At 38.4% G+C, this 19,916-nt stretch overlaps 1 protein-coding gene across 2 annotated transcripts in view; it reads left to right on the top strand.

Annotated features, from left to right (window-relative positions):
- The window catches only part of TGFB2 (transforming growth factor beta 2), a 92,877-nt gene extending 81,609 nt beyond the window's left edge, over positions 1-11,268 (top strand). For both annotated transcript variants that reach the window (XM_017526316.2, XM_017526317.2), the window contains 5 exons: positions 1,868-2,000; positions 2,124-2,234; positions 3,758-3,935; positions 4,962-5,115; positions 8,489-11,268. In XM_017526316.2, coding sequence (XP_017381805.1) covers positions 1,868-2,000; positions 2,124-2,234; positions 3,758-3,935; positions 4,962-5,115; positions 8,489-8,647 — 735 coding nt within the window. In that variant the 3' untranslated portion in view covers positions 8,648-11,268. The remainder of the gene's footprint in view (positions 1-1,867; positions 2,001-2,123; positions 2,235-3,757; positions 3,936-4,961; positions 5,116-8,488) is intronic.
- Positions 11,269-19,916: the final 8,648 nt, after the last annotated feature.

Here is a 19,916-nt window from a genome sequence, read left to right on the forward strand (position 1 = left end):
ACTTTAGATTCTGGGGTACATGTGCAGGTCATGCAGGGTTGTTGCATAGGTGCATATATAACCAGGTGGTTTGCTGCCTCTATTCCCCCTTTGATTATATCTGGCATTTCTCCCCATATTATCCCTCCCCAGGCCCCTCTGTCCCTCCCCTAGCCTCCCCCCAACTGCCCCCAGTGTGTGATGCTCCTCTCCCTGAGTCCACGTGTTCTCATTGTCAACACCCACCTATGAGTGAGAACATGCAGTGTTTGGTTTTCTGTTCTTGTGTCAGAATCTCCTTCCTTTTCTATACCCACTTAATCCAGAAAAAGAGTCTACTATTATGCCAAATATTTCAGGAAGTGTTTGTTGCCAAATTACCTGAAACAAATCATGTACACACATGGAAGAAAAGAACATTTTCAAATCAGTGGAAAGATTATGCATTTTTGTTTTACAAGATCTTTTAAATACTGAAGTAAGCATTTAATAGATATTGATTCAATTGAGTGCTATGCTTTGAAATGATATCAAATTGAAGACAGGATCCCTGACCTGGGAAGTTTTATGAACTTGGTGGAGAGATGAAACCCATAGGTATGGAAGTGACCACAAAACAGGTAGACTTCATATCAGGAAGAATAGTACAAAAATGACAGAACCCCTTAGTACTGAGGAACAGCAGGATACGGGGTTTCGGTAGGGATTTACTACAGCTCTAGAAGACTTGAAATCATGATTTAGTTCCTAAAGCACTATCATTTCAAAGTAGCATTTTTTAAAAAACCACCTAAAATATTCACTTCTTGTTGAAACCCAGGAATATACTGCAGTTGTGCTTTACTCATTTGAAATAAATACATCTTTCTTGAAATTTTAACTTTTTTTTTTTTGAAAAGGAGTCTCATTCTGTTGCCCAGGCTGGAGTGCATTGGTGCAATCTCAGCTCACTGCAACCTCCATCTCCTGGGTTTATGCGATTCCCCTGCCTCAGCCTACCGAGTAGCTGGGATTACAGGCACCCATCACCATGCCTGACTAATTTTTGTATTTAATAGAGACAGAGGGTTTTACCATTGTTGCCCAAGCTGGTCTTGAACCCATGACCTAAAGTGAGCCATCCCCCTCAGCCTCCCAAAGTGCTGGGATTATAGTGAGCCACTGCGCCCAGCCTGAGATAAATACACCTTTCTAAAGTCTCAGTGTTTAGGTTGATTTACTTTCAGATACTCATCTATGCACTATGCCAAATTACTTCTGCTTAGATTCATTCTTAGTCTGCAGGAGCTGGAATATCTCTATACATCACAAAAAGTCACATTGAGAGTAAAAATCCCAGCCAGAGACTTACCTCAAAAGCTGAGGCATGACACCTATTTTAATAGCAATAGATTTAGAAACGAAGGTTAGGACCGTTCTTTCTTTATTAGAAGGAGATTTATAATTCAGGGCCTTTTAGAGTGTGCCTGGGTCCTTGAACTGGACTTCTTCTCTTGTCCCTTCCTGTACCCCAACTCCCCAAATTAAATAAGTAGGGAAGCAGAACAAGAAAACCATTAACTTAATAGCATAGAATTTATGACTAAAACCTTGCAAAGCTTAGGTCAGCAAAGTAAAATAATTACTGTCACTTTCTTTTAGACACTTGGCTTTATGGTTCCTGTCACCTTTATCATAACATGCAGCTGATTTAGTAGCTCTGTTTTTCATGGCAAATAGCCTGGTGTTATGTTTTTATGCATGTGACCATGCTATTGAAATGACAATACATGGCTATACTACAGTAGAGCTAAATTTAGATAATGAATTAGAACACTGTTAAAGTTTTGGTTTAGTCATGCTGTCAGAATGCCAACTCAGCCTTTTTTCTTGCTCTTTTCCCCTCTAGATTCTCAAGTCCAAAGATTTAACATCTCCAACCCAGCGCTACATCGACAGCAAAGTTGTGAAAACAAGAGCAGAAGGCGAATGGCTCTCTTTTGATGTAACTGATGCTGTTCATGAATGGCTTCACCATAAAGGTTATAAGCCACTCTCTCTTTTCCTCCTGAGACGTTCAGTATCCCTAAGTTACTTTAAATTGATTGCAGATTTAAGAATATCGACATACATTCAAATGACCTCCTTGACTTATTGTTTTCCAGACAGGAACCTGGGATTTAAAATAAGTTTACACTGTCCCTGTTGTACTTTTGTACCATCTAATAATTACATCATCCCAAATAAAAGCGAAGAACTAGAAGCAAGATTTGCAGGTAACTGTAACTTGGTCATATGTGATGGGAGCGGGAAGGGTCTATATTAATAATTTCATGGGGATAAAAATCAGTTTACATGTGAAAATGAGACTGGTGAGGCTTGGGGACTTTCATTCATTTGGACAATGATATGGTTGGATATACATATGTGAAAGAATAAAAGACTGGAAGAACGGATTGGTTCCCAGTTTATAATTCCTGATGCCCAGTGATGACTTGGTCAGTACTAAGTGATTAACTCATTAGCCCTCCAATAGTAAGATAACACCTTGTGTTCTTCATTTTAGCAAACCAACTTACCATCTATACTGATATTATAGAGAAATATAGCATGCATTTAAGAAAATTCATTCATAATCCCCCAAACCAAACGTTGGGAACCAATAACCATATTTCACGGAAGAAAGGAGTCTCCTCATCTACAGCTTCCATAACTAACCTTCCATGTATAAGAACATTCCACCTTTTCTAGCCCGTACCCAACATTTCAAGTGGCTTCCTTATCAGAATTTTATATTAGTTTATACACACATTAAAAGGGTTTTGGCTTTCCCCATGCTCACCTTTAAGTAAGTTCGACTTTTGTCATGGAGAGTAAGGAGATATCAAGGGTTCAGGTCGCTTCATGTATTAGATGATGAGTTGTTGGATGATGAGAGGTGAGAGGGAATCTGCCCATGTGCCAGTGCAGCATCCGTCCACAGTGCCAGGCCAGAGAACTGATTTCCCTGCCCTCCTAACATCACCCAGGACCTCCATCCACTTTTAGAAGACTACAGCAGCCCTTGCTCATGGAAAAATACTCCCAGAGGTCTAGAGATTTATTTCAGTCTCTAACCTAGTCATGATTCTCTGGAGTGTGGAGATTAAATGCTTAAACTGGCAGTCTCTTGAGCATGCTTTGGGGAGCTCAAGTTTCTAAATCTCAGATGGAATCAGGAAAGTGTTGAGGATGCCATAAAATAAATGAAAAAGCCCTTTCTTCACAGCTTCCCAAAATAGCATTAGGTAAGGGTGACTTCTGTTTCACTTGAACCTAATTCACTCCAATTCAGTTAAGTCTCAGTTTATGTTCATTAGGAAAGTCTTTTGAGTTTAGTAGTCTTAGGAAGAGTGTGAACCAGCGGGTGACAAGGCATGTTCTATTGCCATGTGTTCAGTTGTTGAGGGTTTGAACACAGCCTAAACTGAGGATTGACTAAAATAAACTGCCTAGATTGCCCTTGGTCTATAGGTCAAACACTGCTTCTGTAGTAACTTTCACAACCAACAGCCCTGGCTTTGATACCAAACTGCCTTCTGACAAGAGCCCCATTTAGAAGTGTTAATTAATTGTCATGTGGGTTAGTTGTAGTCCTGTTGTGCCATATCTATTTCCATGGGGAATGACTGTTGCCAGCTGATGCTGCTTTGGTGGTCATCACTGCTATTTGTGACAATATACAAAGGAAAAAAATATGGCTGGTTATATTTGATGAAGGTGAAGCTAAATGTTTATTACCCAAATGCATTTTTTCAAGGTATTGATGGCACCTCCACATATACCAGTGGTGATCAGAGAACTCTAAAGTCCAATAGGAAAAAAAACAGTGGGAAGACCCCACATCTCCTGCTAATGTTATTGCCCTCCTACAGACTTGAGTCACAACAGACCAACCGGCGGAAGAAGCGTGCTTTGGATGCAGCCTATTGCTTTAGGTAAAGGAAATAAAAATAGAACCAAGTAATTGCATCTGTTAACTCTTACACTGCCTTTGCCCTTTCTTCTACCGTGTATTGACCCAAGTGGAACTCATTGCTAATGCCAGGAAGAGTGCAGTACAGCTCCTCCAAATCATAACACCATTCTTCCCAGAGGCTTATATTCATCAGCTCTTTAGCAATGAACCAAGTGGGAAGGGAGAAAACTAGCCCCCTGAATTTTTTCCCTCAAATTCCTTGGAAGTTCTTTGGTGCTGAAGAAGAGAGTGAGCTCTCTGCTCCTCATAACAAATAGAAGCTTATTTGAGGTGCATGATGGCAACTCCTTAATTAAGGAAGACCCACCATCTGTATGAAGCCTTCACCCTCACCAAGTCCAAGTGCTCGTAGTCACACTTCTTTCATATAACAGAGATGAGACAGCAGAATAATGCCATCTGTCACGGCTTTAGCAACAACATATGAGAGAAGCAAGAAGAATTTATTTCCTATTCCCACATGAGTGCATGGAGGGAGAATGTGAATGTTCTTATGTGGTCTCAGTAAGAGGAGGGCTCCCTCCTTATTTTGTTGAGGTATAGGGCAGGGAAGGGTCCTCACTGATGAAGTGCTCAGAGCATCAGAGGCTATGAGGAAAGTGGCAGTTTTTGATTACCAGATCCAGTGGTTACCCTCAGCAAGACTCTCATGTTTCTTGATCTCTGGTTCATTCCTTGTCAGGGAACACATGGTGAAATAAAGGATTGATTCTCAAAGGAAAATGCCCTAGATGGTTCTTTGAAAATTGCTGTTGTACTTTCGTTTTATATTTGAAAGTGCAATAGAGGCTGGATGGCAGAACTGCCCAGTGTTGATTGGAAAGGGCTTCATCCAGCCACTCCCTGGGCCCATGATATTTGGTTTTTAGATGTTTGTTGAATAAATGAATGAGTCATTTTTCTGGTTTGGGGTGAGGTGGTGGTAGAGTGAGGGTGGTGAATCAGCTTTAAAATCTCCATTGCTTTTTTTTTTTTTTTTTAACAGAAATGTGCAGGACAATTGCTGCCTACGCCCACTTTACATTGATTTCAAGAGGGATCTTGGGTGGAAATGGATACACGAACCCAAAGGGTACAATGCCAACTTCTGTGCTGGAGCATGCCCATATTTATGGAGTTCAGACACTCAGCACAGCAGGGTGAGTGTTCGGCTAACCCGTTAGCTCTCTTCTTGGGTTACCATGTGCACCTGCTGATTGTATTTACAAATGAGTTGTAATTAACCCAGTGCCCTTTTACCATCACACATATATGGGTACTGGAGAAATGTCTCATTCGTTTGGTGTAAAAGTAATCCCGGTTTTTGCCATGACTTTCAATGGCAAAAACCGTGATTATTTTTGCACCCCCCAATAGGTGGGGAGTAAGAATGTAGACTGTGGGTGAAATCAGAATGTAACACTGGTCAGTTTCAAACTGTAGGTCTCACCTGCCCAGTTATAAACAACTGGAGGGAAGTTTTGTTTAATTTTTTCTTCATTTTATATCCTTTTTAAAAAATATTTTTTATTGATACATAATTGCATATATTAATGAGGTTCATTGATACATGTATATACTGTGTTAATGATGAAATCAGAGTAATTAGGATATCCATCACCTCAAAAATGTATTATTTCATCATTTAGGGAACATTACAGATCATCTCTTCTAGTTATTTTAAAATACACAATAAATTATTGTGAACTATAGTAAACTTACTGTGCTATAAGACATTAAAATGTATTCCTTCTATCTAACTGTATTTTTGTACCTATTAATCAACTTCTCTTCACCCTTACCCTGTTCCCAGCCTCTGGTAACCATTACTCTACTCTCTGCCTTCATGAATTTTATATTCTTAACAGCTATAAGCATAAATAGCCAAAAAAATACCCTTTTTAGAATCAATATGTCACATAGTGTCCTTTATAGATAGAGTGTGAAGGGACCCAGGTCTTCATCTAAAAAAGTATTTGCTATCATCTCCATCAGGGACTGTTATATAAGAATGAATTTTGGGGATTTCAGTTAATGCCTGGGCTTATGTGATTTTTAGTAAATACGCTAGCAATTTACTAATGTATGACAGTTAGAAAGTAATTTAACATCTCTAAACCTCAGCTTCTTATCAGTAAGAAGAAATGTTTGCATTAGAAATTATCTTTAAAATAATAGTGCCAAACTCAAGAGTTGATATGAAGTACAAAAGATGATATATGTGAAAATGATTTGAAAATTGGTTTCTCTACTTTTTTTAAATGTAACACAAAGTAATCAAGGATCTGAGTATTTTATCAAATTATTTCAATGAAGATAGAGGGTTAATTCAGAAGGTAATTTTCAGAGTGGATGGTATGGGTTTCCAGCCAAGATTAGAGAAGACTTTTTCTGTGTAATAATGATATTTGTTCACGTGCTTCCTCCTTATGGCGCATCAGGATTTTAGAGATAGAAAGGACTTCATAAGTTATCTTAGCCAACCCTTTCATTTTCTTAAAGAAATTGAGGACTAGATCATGTAGTCTAGATGATGCCCAAGACCAAATAGAAAATTAGTGACAAACCAAGGCTTGGCATGCACACCTCCTTGTTTTATAACCAGGCCTCCATTTGCTCTGTCTTACTGGGTTTAATTCCTAAAATGTGGCTACACATTGGGGTTTCTATTCTGCTCTTTATGCCTCTGTAAATCTCCCTGTTAAAGAGGCATTAGAAAAATTGCCTTCACTGCAGGGTAGGAAAATGAATCAGCTGCCAAAAAGATCACATATTACATTCAGCTGAATTCATGAGTTTGGGGGTTATCAATTATTTTAGACAATCTGTATTATAAAAATTTCTTTTTAGTTCATATGAAAAATCATGTGTTCATGGAGCATAAAGTATATTTATTTATAAATGCCTGCATATGCTGGAATTTAAATTGACAAATATGGCTCCCCTTCCTTCAGCTGTTTTCCAAACTCCCCTGTAGACTTTGGCACTCGGGGGCGACCGTGTGCTTGGCCATGTGAGGGAAGCTTGCTCATGCCTGTCCCTTTGTCTGAGCTCTCTGGCCAGGCTGCCTCCTCTGAGCTGCGGCAGCAGTAGCTGTAATGTGGGCAAGGCCCTGTTGCCAAGTAGAAACATAATTCTCCTCTCTGATACACAGAGGGAGTGTGTGAAGGCTGAGACCATGCTTGTTTTTCAAGGAGAGAGGAAGAATAACTGTCATGGTCACAAATATGTGGTTTGGACAGTTACCCAAGAAGTCAGAGGTAGCTTAATAAAGTAGTCAGTGTTGCTGTGCTGAACAGATCTTCTGTCTTAGGCTGAAAAAATTGCAGTGAATCTCGAGGAAAAGGTCACTTGCTGTTTGACTAACACATTAATGGCATCCTTGGAAATGTCTCTGTATCATCAGCAGGGAACCTACATACTTCCATTAGTAAAAGTTGCACACCCCTCTGATACAGAATGGGGTTAAAGATATAATAGGGCTAATTATAGAGCTGTCTCTTCATTCTGTTCTCGGACTTGCCATTCATTCCTCCAACTCAGCAACTACCATTTACCTCCTGGAAGGCTAATGGAGGGTTGATTACGATCGTGATTGCTATTATGATCGTTTTAAGCAAAATGTAAGAAAGTGAATAATTCTTAGAGGCGATCTTAGAGATCAACTTTTATGTTGTTCCTACCATCATTGTGTTTATGAAGTAATGGTAAATAAAAAGGCTTTTTTTTTTTAAATGAAAATTGAGGATATGTTAAATTGGCCCGAGGAGACACAACATAGATTTCATTTCCTTCCTTCCTTATTTATGTGTTTAAAGAAACAGCATCTGGGTCTGTTGTCCAGGCTGGTCCTGAACTACTGGACTCAAGTAATCCTTCAGCCTTGACCTCTCAAAGTGTTTGGATTGCAGGCATGAGCCACTGCGCCCAGCCTGTGGAAAGATTCCACGTTGCAGACAGGTGTCTTTTTCTATACCCGAGGGTAGATTAAAGCTCTTATGAGAGTTTTGATAAAACTTTTTATTTCTTCTGCTTACTTATGTATTCATTTCTTCACTTCGTACATGAATTTCATTTTGTCCAGAGAAGACTTACTAGGGCTACAAGATAAAAACAAAGTCTATAGAGTTCCTGACCTGGAGGGAGCTTTTAATCTCGATGGAATTTAAAATGTATACTCAGGAAACAACTTCATTTAGAGAGTAGTGTAGAAATAAGACCAAATACTACAAGGATCCAGTTTTGTGGGGACCTAGGAAATATGTGTGACCAAGCACCGATCAGAGGAAAGACTTACTGGAAAAACTGGGAAAATCTGTTGAATGAGCAATTTTTTCCAATCTGACTCTTACAGGATCATTTGCTTAAGACGTGTGAAGAATGCGTTCCATTTGACTGTAATTTAGGAAATCAGGAACCGAAAATAATTTAAATTGCCTGCTCAGTGCTGTGACTGATCACAATGCAGAATTGTTTTTTAAAAACTAATTGTGTTTGTCCCTATGTTGTCTCTCCTCTCCTGTGTCCTTTCAGGTCCTGAGCTTATATAATACCATAAATCCAGAAGCATCTGCTTCTCCCTGCTGCGTGTCCCAAGATTTAGAACCTCTAACCATTCTCTACTACATCGGCAAAACACCCAAGATTGAACAGCTTTCTAATATGATTGTAAAGTCTTGCAAATGCAGCTAAAATTCTTGGAAAAGTGGCAAGACCAAAGTCACGACGATGATGATGACGACGACAATGATGATGCTTGTAACGAGAAAACGTAAGAGAGCCTTGGTTCATCAGTGTTAGAAAAACATTGGAAAAGGCGGTACTAGTTCAGACACTTTGGAAGTCTGTGTTCTGTTTGTTAAAACTGGCACCTGACACAAAAAAAGTTGAAGGCCTTATTCTGCATTTCACCTACTTTGTAAGTGAGAGAGACAAGAAGCAAAATTTTTTTAAAGAAAAAATAAACACTGGAAGAATTTATTAGTGTTAATTATGTGAACAACAACAACAAAACAAAACAGGAAAATCCCATTAAGTGGAGTTGCTGTACGTACCGTTCCTATCCCACGCCTCACTTGATTTCTCTGTATTGCTATGCAATAGGCACCCTTCCCATTCTTACTCTTAGAGTTAACAGTGAGTTATTTATTGTGTGTTACTATATAATGAACGTTTCATTGCCCTTGGAAAATAAAACAGGTGTATAAAGTGGAGACCAAATACTTTGCCAGAAACTCATGGATGGCTTAAGGAACTTGAACTCAAACGAGCCAGAAAAAAAGAGGCCATATTAATGGGATGAAAACCCAAGTGAGTTATTATATGACCGAGAAAGTCTACATTAAGATAAAGACCCTGAAAACACATGTTATGTACCAGCTGCCTAAGGAAGCTTCTTGTAAGATCCAAAACCTAAAAAGCCTGTTAATAAAAGAAACTTTCAGTCAGAATAAGTCTGTAAGATTTTTTTTTTTTCTTTTTAATTGTAAATGGTTCTTTGTCAGTTTAGTAAACCAATGAAATGTTGAAATGTTTTGACATGTACTGGTCAAACTTCAGACCTTAAAATATTGCTGTATAGCTATGCTATAGGTTTTTTTTTTTTCCTTTGTTTCGGTATATGTAACCATACCTATATTATTAAAATAGATGGATACAGAGGCCAGCATAATTGAAAACACATCTGCAGATCTCTTTTGCAAACTATTAAATCAAAACATTAACTACTTTATGTGTAATGTGTAAATTTTTACCATATTTTTTATATTCTGTAATAATGTCAACTACGATTTAGATTGACTTAAATTTCGGCTCTTTTTAATGATCACTCACAAATGTATGTTTCTTTTAGCTGGCCAGTACTTTTGAGTAAAGCCCCTGTATTTTGACTTGCACTACAAATGCATTTTTTATGATATTTGCCCTACTTGTGCTTTGTGTATTGTTCATTATTATGAATAAGCTACCTGGGTCCACTTGTCCTTTTTTTCCTTTTACAAAAAAGATGGGTTCGAGTTCAGTGGTCTTCCTTCATCTTCTAAGCATCATTACTAACTATGTCAGACGTTAACAAGCTTCTATGTTAGGAAAAGGAGGAACGTTATAGATAAACGGAAAATTGAGGTTGAATGTTTTAGTTTTAGCAAGGATTTAGGGATCTAACTAAAACTCAGACTCTTGATTAAGAAAGTTTTCTCTACCTTGGTGTAATCAATATTTTTATAAAATTCTATTGTTATCACAAAGCAGACACTTCATAGGAAACATCTTTTTCTTTAGTCAGGTTTTTAATATTCAGGGGGAAATTGAAAGATAGACATTTTAGTTGATTTTTCAAAAGGGGAAAAAGTCCAGATCAGCCTAAGTCATTTTGTGTATTTCACTGAAGTTAAGATTTTCATAAATGTTCTGTCAAGGTGAAAAGGCACAAGCCAATTTTTCCTATGATCAAAAAATTCTTTCTTTCCTCTGAGTGAGAGTTATCTATAGCTGAGGCTAATGTTTACCTTGCTTTAATAAATCATTTGCCACATCATTGCAGAAGAGGTATCCTCATTTGGGGTTTATAGAATATGTCAGTTTGTCACTTGTCACTTATTTTGCTTTAAAATAAAAATTCATAGGTAAAGCAATGGAATATTTGCAGTTTCGCCTAAAGAGCAGCATAAGGAGGTGAGAATCCAAAGTGAAGTTGTTTGATATGGTCTACTTCTTTTTTGGAATTTCCTGACCATTAATTAAAGTAAAGATTGGATTCGCAAGTTTGAAAACTGGAAAAGCAAGAGATGGGATGGCACAATAGTAAGCAGCCCTTGTGTTGGATGTAACCCAATCCCAGATTTGAGTGTGTGTTGATTATTTCTTTTTTGTCTTCCACTTTTCTATTAATTATGTGTAAATCACTTTTATTTCTGCAGGTATTTTCCTCTCAGATAGGATGACATTTTGTTTTGTATTATTTTGTCTTTCCTCATGAATGCACTGATAATATTTTAAAAGCTCTATTTTAAGATCTCTTGAATCTTTTTTTTTTTTTTTAATTTGGGGGGTTCTATAAGGTCTTTATTTCCCATAAGTAAATGTTGCTGCGGGAGGGGGGTGGAGGTGGGAAGGCAGGGGGGAAGTGGTAGTACGCAAGTGGGCAGCAATTTTTTGTGTGTTAATCAGCAATACAATTTGATCGTTGGCATGGTTTAAAAAATGGAATATAAGATTAGCTGTTTTGTATTTTGATGACCAATTATGCTGTATTTTAACACGATGTATGTCTGTTTTTGTGGTGCTCTAGTGGTAAATAAATTATTTCAATGATATGTGGATGTCTTTTTCCTATCGGTACCGTCACTGAGTCTAGAAAACACCTGTGATGCAATAAGACTCTCTCAAGCTGGAAAAGTCATACCACCTTTTAGATTGCCCTCTGTGCTTTTTTCCTTAAGGATAGTCACTTCAGAAGTCATGCTTTAAAGCACAGGAGTCAGGCCATATCCATCAAGGATGGAAGAAATCCCTGTGCAGTCTTTTTATTCCCTTATTTATTGCTATTTGGTAATTGTTTGAGATTTAGTTTCCATCCAGCTTGACTGCCGACCAGAAAAAATGCAGAGAGATGTTTGCACCATGCTCTGGCTTTCTGGTTCTATGTTCTGCCAACGCCAGGGCCAAAAGGACTGGTCTAGACAGTATCCCCTGTAGCCCCATAACTTGGATAGTTACTGAGCCAGCCAGATATAACAAGAGCCACGTGCTCTTTGGGCTTGGTTGTTTGGGATTAGCTACTCGTCTGACAGTTTCACTGGTACTACTGCACCAAAACCAAAAAGCCCACCCTGTTTCCTCCAATGTTTTTGGCTGTTGCCTGCAAGACCAGACTTTTCAAATAAGTTGCCAATCTCTTAATAAATAGAAGTGATAAAAAAGAAGTTGTGACTCAATCTGGTAGTGTTGCTTTGTCTAGTGAAAGAATTAGTGTGTGCCTGTTGTGTTGTCTAAACATCATCTAGAAACAAACCATCAGTTCGAGTATTGAGGTAGAAGAGAAAATGATTCCCTTTTCTGCAATCTCATCGGTGTTTGATCTTTTATAGCCAACTCAAAGACAGCGAGGGAGTGTGTCACTCTAAACCCATTAGTTAATGCTTCCGTGCAGCGTGGCCAGTCCCAGACCTATCACCCCAACCCACATTATATTTAATTGTTGAGTAAGCATAGAAGGCATCGTAGAATCAGAGAGATGAAAAAAGCCACCTAACAGCCTTACCAACTTTGGCAAATTTATCAGCAACTCTGGGCCTTTATTTATCTTTAAAATGAAGATGAGAATACCTGCTCTACGGCGTTTTGCCTGTGTGTTTTAGTGCCCTTGTTAAGTGAATAGGCACGTGAAAAGGTACTTTGCTTAGGGTTTGGTCTGTAATTGGCAGAGTAAATGGCAGGCAGGCTTAACAATGTTTCCCAGCCTGCTGTTTTTGGTTTCTTGGCAATCTTGTAATGAACTTTCAACCTCCAGACTATAACCTGCGCTCATATTTCTCCATCTTGATACTAAATGTGTAAAACCTCCAGACCCTTATCTCGTAAATTGATCAGGACATCAGTAATTCCTGAGAATATTCTATAACTCTATATGTTAACCTTCTGGTTACAGGACTGACAGAAGTTATTTACAGGGGAGATGTTCATTTTAAGCTTTGCTGAAGTCCATCAACTAAAATTCAAAGTAAAAGAGAACAGTGGCTAGTTGAATGACCCACTCCCTAACATGATAATGCAGTATTGATCATTACCGTATTCTGAGCGCCTACCACATACTGTTGTCTTTTAATTTATTTAATCTCATATTTAATCCTATGATGTAGGTTTTTTTAAAAAATATAACTCCATTTTACAAGGAAGTGCGCAGACTCAGAACACTTAAATTGTCAAAGACCACTCAGTTTAAGTGAAGGGTCCAGAACTTCATTGTCCATTAATTAGCCACCAGCCACATGGGGTCATTGAGCAGTTGAAAGATGGCTAATGTGAATTGAGATATGCCAGATGTGTAAAATAAACACCAGATTTTGAAGACTTAGTACAAAAGAGTAAAATGTAAAATGTCTCATTAATGATTTTTATATTGATTACCTGTCTAAATAATACTATTTTGAATATATGGGAGTAAATAAAGTATATTATTAATATTACCTGTTTTTTTCACTTATTTAGTACAGTTACTAGAAAATTTAAAATTACATATGTGGCTCACATTTGTGTCTTGTGTTCTATTTCTAGTAGACAGCTCTGGAGAAGAATTTGAAAGCAGTTCTGTTTACAAACAATGGCTATATGACTCCCATAAGCTATAATATTACCAGCCTTTGTTTTTGTAATTTACATGTGATTGAACAATATTAGGTCAGACCTTATGAAAGTGAAGTTTTTGCAGGTCAAAATGTGTTGAATATTGGCATTCTATAGAGTTCAGCATAAAAGGTAGTGCTGACTGACATCTGTGATAATGAAAATACAAATATTACCTAAGGCTCACTGGCAAAGCCCTTGATGAAACTGATGGTTACATACAAGCAAAGCATCACTAAGTGGAACAGCACAACCTACTCCTAAGTAAGTTGGGCTATTGTATGAAATGATTTCAGCCTGTAGAAACCTTCAGTAATGTACGTGTGACAAACTTTTCTAAACATTTTTAGTGGGGAATAAAAAGAAAAAGCCAAAAACTCTCTGTGTTCCGTGCAGTCACTAGCCTTGAGATGGCATGGCTTTTCTATCTGGGAATAAGCTGAGCTGTGCTTCTTTTGCTAATAGGCCTTAGACTAAGGCTGGATGTATGGCTTGTCTTCCTGAAACACATAGAATGTATGTGGGAGGGGAACTGCTTTAAAAAAGAAGAAGCAAAATTTCAAATACAAAATTGCTCATAAAAGTGAAAGGCCAGGACTTCAAGCATATGACGGCAAACCTGTCTCTGAACTTTAGCTGATACATGCCTTTGTTTCTATCAAAGACTAGCAAACCTAGATGGCAACTCTTTTTGCTAATCTACTAAATTATCACTCTATTCTCGAGTCTTTCTGTTGTCTCTGCAACCACCTCCTCTGCACTGAACAAAGAAAACCAGGACCCTGATTTTACTAACATTCCAGGTCAGGTCAGAGATAGTAGAGGAAATGTTATTTTTGTGCCTCTTTTGGAGCATAATAACTAGATCTGATGAGATTAGAGAAATGACATAAATATTAGGTAATTGTATCAATATATATGAATAATTATACTCACCATTGCAAACAGAATCCTTTTTAACTGCCTTTTTTAAATAAAAGAGTTGCTTTAGGTTTTTCCCTGATTGAATCTTATTTCCCTGAATTATTTTGTAGTTAGTTTCTTTATTTCAGCAAGTAATGGTTGTTTGGAGAAGAGATGAGTGTGTTCCTGTAATTGGGCAGAGACCTTGTAAAAGGAACAGAATGTACTGAGAGAGACTTTGTGCTGTGTGATCAGAACTAGGAAAATCATTCAGCCTAAGAGAACAGACATAATTAAGCAGAAAAGAAAAAAAAATTACTGGTAAGGAAACAGGCCCAATATAATCTCTTAGGCTTTCCCTCCAACATGGGATTTTCTCTCCTATAGATGCCAACCCAACTGAAAGAACACAGACACGTTCCTCAGGTGACATCACCAAGGTCTGGCCAGCCCTGGAGTTGGAAACCCTCTCCTCAGGCCCAAATCTCAATTCTGAAAAATCCCGAATCTCAGGCTGTTGGGAGCAAACAAGTTAAGAAGTTATGTAATTCAATACTGCTCTAAAAGCGATGTGAAGTCATGCAGTTTGGCCCGTCCTCAAGCATGGGTGTAACACTAATTTCTTCATTTGAACCAAAATTAAACTCTACAGAAAACTGGGGAGAACTTTAAATCAAGTGGCAGTTCTTCATTTAGTGAAATATCAAATTTCACATCACCACTGTGCACATCTTCCCTTTGCTCATAACCTGGCCTTCCAAGAAATCACTGGCTGCCTCCAAATTTTTGTATATATATATATATATATATATATTTACACACACACACATATATATATATATGATATACATAATATATTCTTGTGGAAATATATATATATATATATATATATATATATATATACACAGTTTTAAATATGAATATCCTCAATAGGGCAGCACAGGAAACAATTTCAACTGAAACATGCTAGGATGGATTTTGATTTGTTAATCTCCATCAGGGACCTGGAATAGTGAGACCATTGAATACCTCAGGGCAAGAAGGAAGTGGAAGGGCAGGATGGACAAAGGGAGTTGAGCCAGAAAGGGAGCTGGGGACCCTGGGCATCAACATTATGTGTGCCACACATTTAGTGGAGATTGATGTCCTGTATATACCATCACAGCAATAAACTTCTTTTGTGGTAAGAAGAGCAACAGGGAATAGTTACTCTCCCAGCAAGACTGCCTACATAAAGAAAAAATAATGAAACAAATGTAGAGAGAAAAACAAAAAATTGGTCAACTGGGCTTAACTTGAAGTAAAAGATTTAGTCGAGGAATCTCACTGTGCCATTGTCTTTCAGTATGCGTCTTTAAAAGCCAAAGTGCTAGTTGCAGAAATGATATGATGGGACAAAGTGGCCCCTTGTTCTCAGTCTGTGCCCTGTTATGCTGGGTTTCTGGAATCGTCAGATCCCACTTCCAGGAGCCTCCCTATAATCAGCGAGTGTTCCCAGTCCTATGCTTCTTATTCGAGACCATTCTTGACATGATTTGGTTCTGTGCCCCACCAAAATCTCAGCTTGAATTGTAATCCCATAATCCCTATGTGTCATGGGAGGGACCTGATGGGAAGTGATTGAGTCTTGGGGACGGTTTTCCCCATGCAGTTCTCATGATAGTGAGAGAGTTCTCACGAGAGCTGATGGTTTATAAGCATCTGGCATTTCCCTGCTGGCACTCATTCTCTCTCCTGCCGCCCTGTGAACAGGTGCCTCCCACCATTATTGTAAGTTTTCTGAGGCCTCACCAGCCATATGGAACCATGTCAATTAAACTTCTTTTCTTTATAAATTACTCAGTCTCAGGTATTTCTTCATAGCAGTGTGAGAACAGACTAATACAGCTCCTTATTTATCCTGTTTCCAGCCGCTAGTACACAATTGAGCTTATGGCAATTTAACAAATGTTTGTTAAGTTGAAAAGGGGCGTAGACAGGACTGTAGCTCCAGCTCTGCCACTGACATACTGTGGGACATGGTAAAATCACCTAACTTTGTCACTGCTTTCTTTGTCAATAACAAAAATATTGAAATGGGTGACCAGTAAAGTCCTGTTTTGTTTACTTGGTGAATCTAGAACAAAAAACCTAAAACAAAATATGACATATAGAATATGTTCAGTAATTATTTGTTGAATTAATGAATAGATGCTTGTTTTCTTGTACCTGTGTTAGGACAATCACAGAAAAACACACCAGGGCAACCAAAGAATCAGAAAAAAAATTACGAAAGACTTTACAGGTATTGAGAATACAGTGGTGTTGGGAAGACAGACACATGTGAATTATGCTGTTGGGTTATAACATATGTATGAGATGCACTAGAAATATTGAGGCTACTAGTAACAAGAAAAAATGACTCTGGCTAAATGATTAGGGTTTTTTTTGTGTGTGTGTGGGGGCATTTCTTCATACTGTCTTCCCTTGATGTGTGTCTGTTCTTTTGTCCAAATTTCCCTTTTATAAAGACATCAGTCCTGTTAGATTAGGGCCAACCCTAATAACTGCGTTTTAACTTAATCTCCTCTATAAAGACCCTATTTTGAAATAAGGTCATATTCTGCGATACTAGGGGTTAGGACTCCAAACTATCCTTTTTAGGGAGGACACAATTCAATCTACAACAGTTTAACTCTGACCTGCAGAAGAGACTGACTATTAATAGTTATTTCTGGAGAAGTTCAAGGAAGAATTAACTGAATGAAAAATGGGCTTTACCAACCTGCTAAAGGCCAGATATTTCTGCCAGTAACAGGGAAAGATTTGGGTCAATTAGATCAAGCTCTGTAACCCGGTCTTCTTTGTCAGACACTTTGAAAAAGTCTACGGTTGTAGACTTTCAGAGCAAAACTCTCACACTTCTGTATGGATGGGCACTTCCTCCTGTCCTCACTGATCCAAACCCAGGGCATGCAACAGTCACCTGACAGCTCCTGAAATTACAGATTTTCAGATCTATCCCAGACCGACTGTGTCAGACCATTTGGGAGGATAGAAAAGGAATTTTATAGTAAAAAAGAAATATATTTCAGGTAAATCTAATGCAGTACAATGCTAGCATTCGTCAATAACTGTCTAACCAAGTGGGATGGAAATGTATGAGAACATCTTCACAAAAATGAGACCATTTCAATGAAAGATATTTTCATGATAACTGCAAATATTTGAACTACTATCAGAAGAAGCGGATCTATGATGTGATGTGGTAACAGACTCATATTCACTTCTCCATGAATCTCAATTATCTCAGCTCCACGCACTGTTGGGAGATGGTTGCGTATCTGCCCAGCTCTCTAAAAGCAATGTTGCCCATCTCTAAAAAAGAAGAATTTCTCCCCATTCTATTGCATGGCAAAGTCAGGGCTGGAGTCTTGGGAAAATGTCAAATATCAAACATGAAATGTTTAGAAGATCATGGTTTGTCATTTCCTAAAAAAGACATATCCTAGGACAAAAAGGAGAATTGTTCCTTCACATGATGGTGCCTGCAGAAGGTTGCCATGCATGTCTGGTGATCGGGGCAGTCTGTGATCCATCATCTCAACTAGACATTTCCTGTGGGCCTGAAGTTTTCTATGGGAACTTTTTGAAAGTTTTTCTTGTAGAGAGCCCTTCCCTGGTGGCAGCTTTTGATTGTCCTTCCCCAACTGATAGTTTTGGTTTTATAGTAGTCCCCAGCCAACTCAATCTCTCCAGATAAAAAGAGCAATTCAACTCTTCGATTATTTTTTCCAAAAATTAAATCAACAAGTTGATTAGTTTTAGGTAGCCAAAATAATAATTATTATTTTATGTTCAACAACTGTTTTGGTATCTGCATATGCACCTTTAATGAGGAATGTTTCTGAGGTTAGAGGAACGTTATCTGAGCTTACTACATTTGAAATGCATGTTTTCCCTACTATGTTGCGGTGTTTGCTTCAAGCATGTTTTCCTCCCAGCACCTGTCTGCCTGGTGCAAAAGAAAGGAGAATGAATAAGCAAAGAACTGATTTGTCTACATAGCCCAGTGTTTACTACTTAATTGGTTGCCAGGAACCAGGTTGCCACAATTTATTTTTAAAGAAAACAGACGTTGCAATGAGAATGTAAGTACTTGACCTGTGGAGTCCTGTGATAAAATGTGTGGAAATGTCAACTCATAGTGCCAGCACACAATAGGTGCTCCACAGATGTCCGTGTCCATTCTTCTTCTCCCTAATCATATTATATGCTTACCTCATGGCATCTTTCTTAGCGGCAAATCTTCCCCCTACAGATAGCTTCTATGCTTTCTTCAAACCCGTTCCAGTGAGGCTTGCTTGACAGCTATTACGTGGCCATCAGCAACACTTGTGTAAGTTGCTCATCAATTAGGAGGCACTCACCAAAGCCAGCCCAGGTTCATAGATCCCTCATCTGCCCTCACCACTCACCAATTACCCACTTCTTTTGGAAAGCTGCCCTGGCTACAACTGTGGCAGAGTACCCCAGAGGGCAATTGGCCATTGTCTGAAGTCCTTGGAGGGAGGAGGCCATCTGCATTTTTAAGGGAAGGGGGAGGAAGCAGTGTCCTGACACCTGTTGAAACTTTGGCATCCTGGGAATTCACTCAGCTGGTTCTTAAAAGTTGTCTGCCTCTTACCATGGCAGAACACAATTGCTTTTAAGGAATGTTTGGATAAAACATTTTCCAGGCCACATTTATCCCCCTGCAGGACTATGTTATATGTGACAACGTTCCAATTTTGAGGCATGACTTGTGCCAATCCACACAGGCAATTAGAGCTGACACATTCCATGAGTTATTGGTGAAGTCCTCAAGAGACCAGAAAGAAAAGCAACAAAGGAAAACTTTACCAATAAAGGGAACCAATTGGAGTTGTGCATGAAGCCTTCAAACAGAAGTTTCTTCCTCAATTTGTCTTGTCTTCTACTGTCTTACCGTGTCTTCTGCCTAAAACCTCCATAAATCTAAGCGGGAAATGGTGTGTTGGATGCTGTGTAGCGTGGCTAAATGTGGTTGATCATAGTGATACAATACCTGAATATGGACCACCTGAGGTTGAACTTGCAAAACTCAGGGACCATTTCTCACAAATATAGTTTAAAACCTCCAGTGCCATCACAGTGAGCCTGAAAGCAGCCCTTACACTATGAAGTGCAACAGAGGTGCATGGAAAGAATCTCTCTGCTCCTACTTCCACAACAATCTACTTAGCATCAGATACACTATGTGAACAAATTATCTAGTGAACCGAAATCCCTTCTGGGGAAGCTGCAGCATCATTTTCTAATTACAAATACCATTAACATTTACCTAAAAGTTAAATTACTTTTACTCACACAAAATCTAAGTCTCTCTCAAACAGAATGCTATTTCGAGGTTCCTATAATCTTTGGAAAAATCAACCAGGAGTTCAAAAGGGAAGACTATTCCACAGATGGTTGTGGAAATTTCCATAGTTCTAGGGACAATTCTCTGATTACTGACCTATTTTTATCCCCTGAGTATCTTTGCAAGTATAATTATAGGATGCATTCATTGAAACATTTGAATTAATAGAAAGTCTAAATGCAAGCTCTCATTTAAGAATGCAATGTTAATATTTTCAAGTATTCAGTGTGCAGTGACTCTAGAACAAAGTGTTATATAATAGAGGCTTTGGGAAATCCCACAAATGATGTAGATAAG

Source organism: Cebus imitator, unplaced genomic scaffold (assembly GCF_001604975.1).
Source record: "Cebus imitator isolate Cc_AM_T3 unplaced genomic scaffold, Cebus_imitator-1.0 Scaffold42, whole genome shotgun sequence".
In the NCBI taxonomy this organism is placed as follows: Eukaryota; Metazoa; Chordata; class Mammalia; order Primates; family Cebidae; genus Cebus; species Cebus imitator.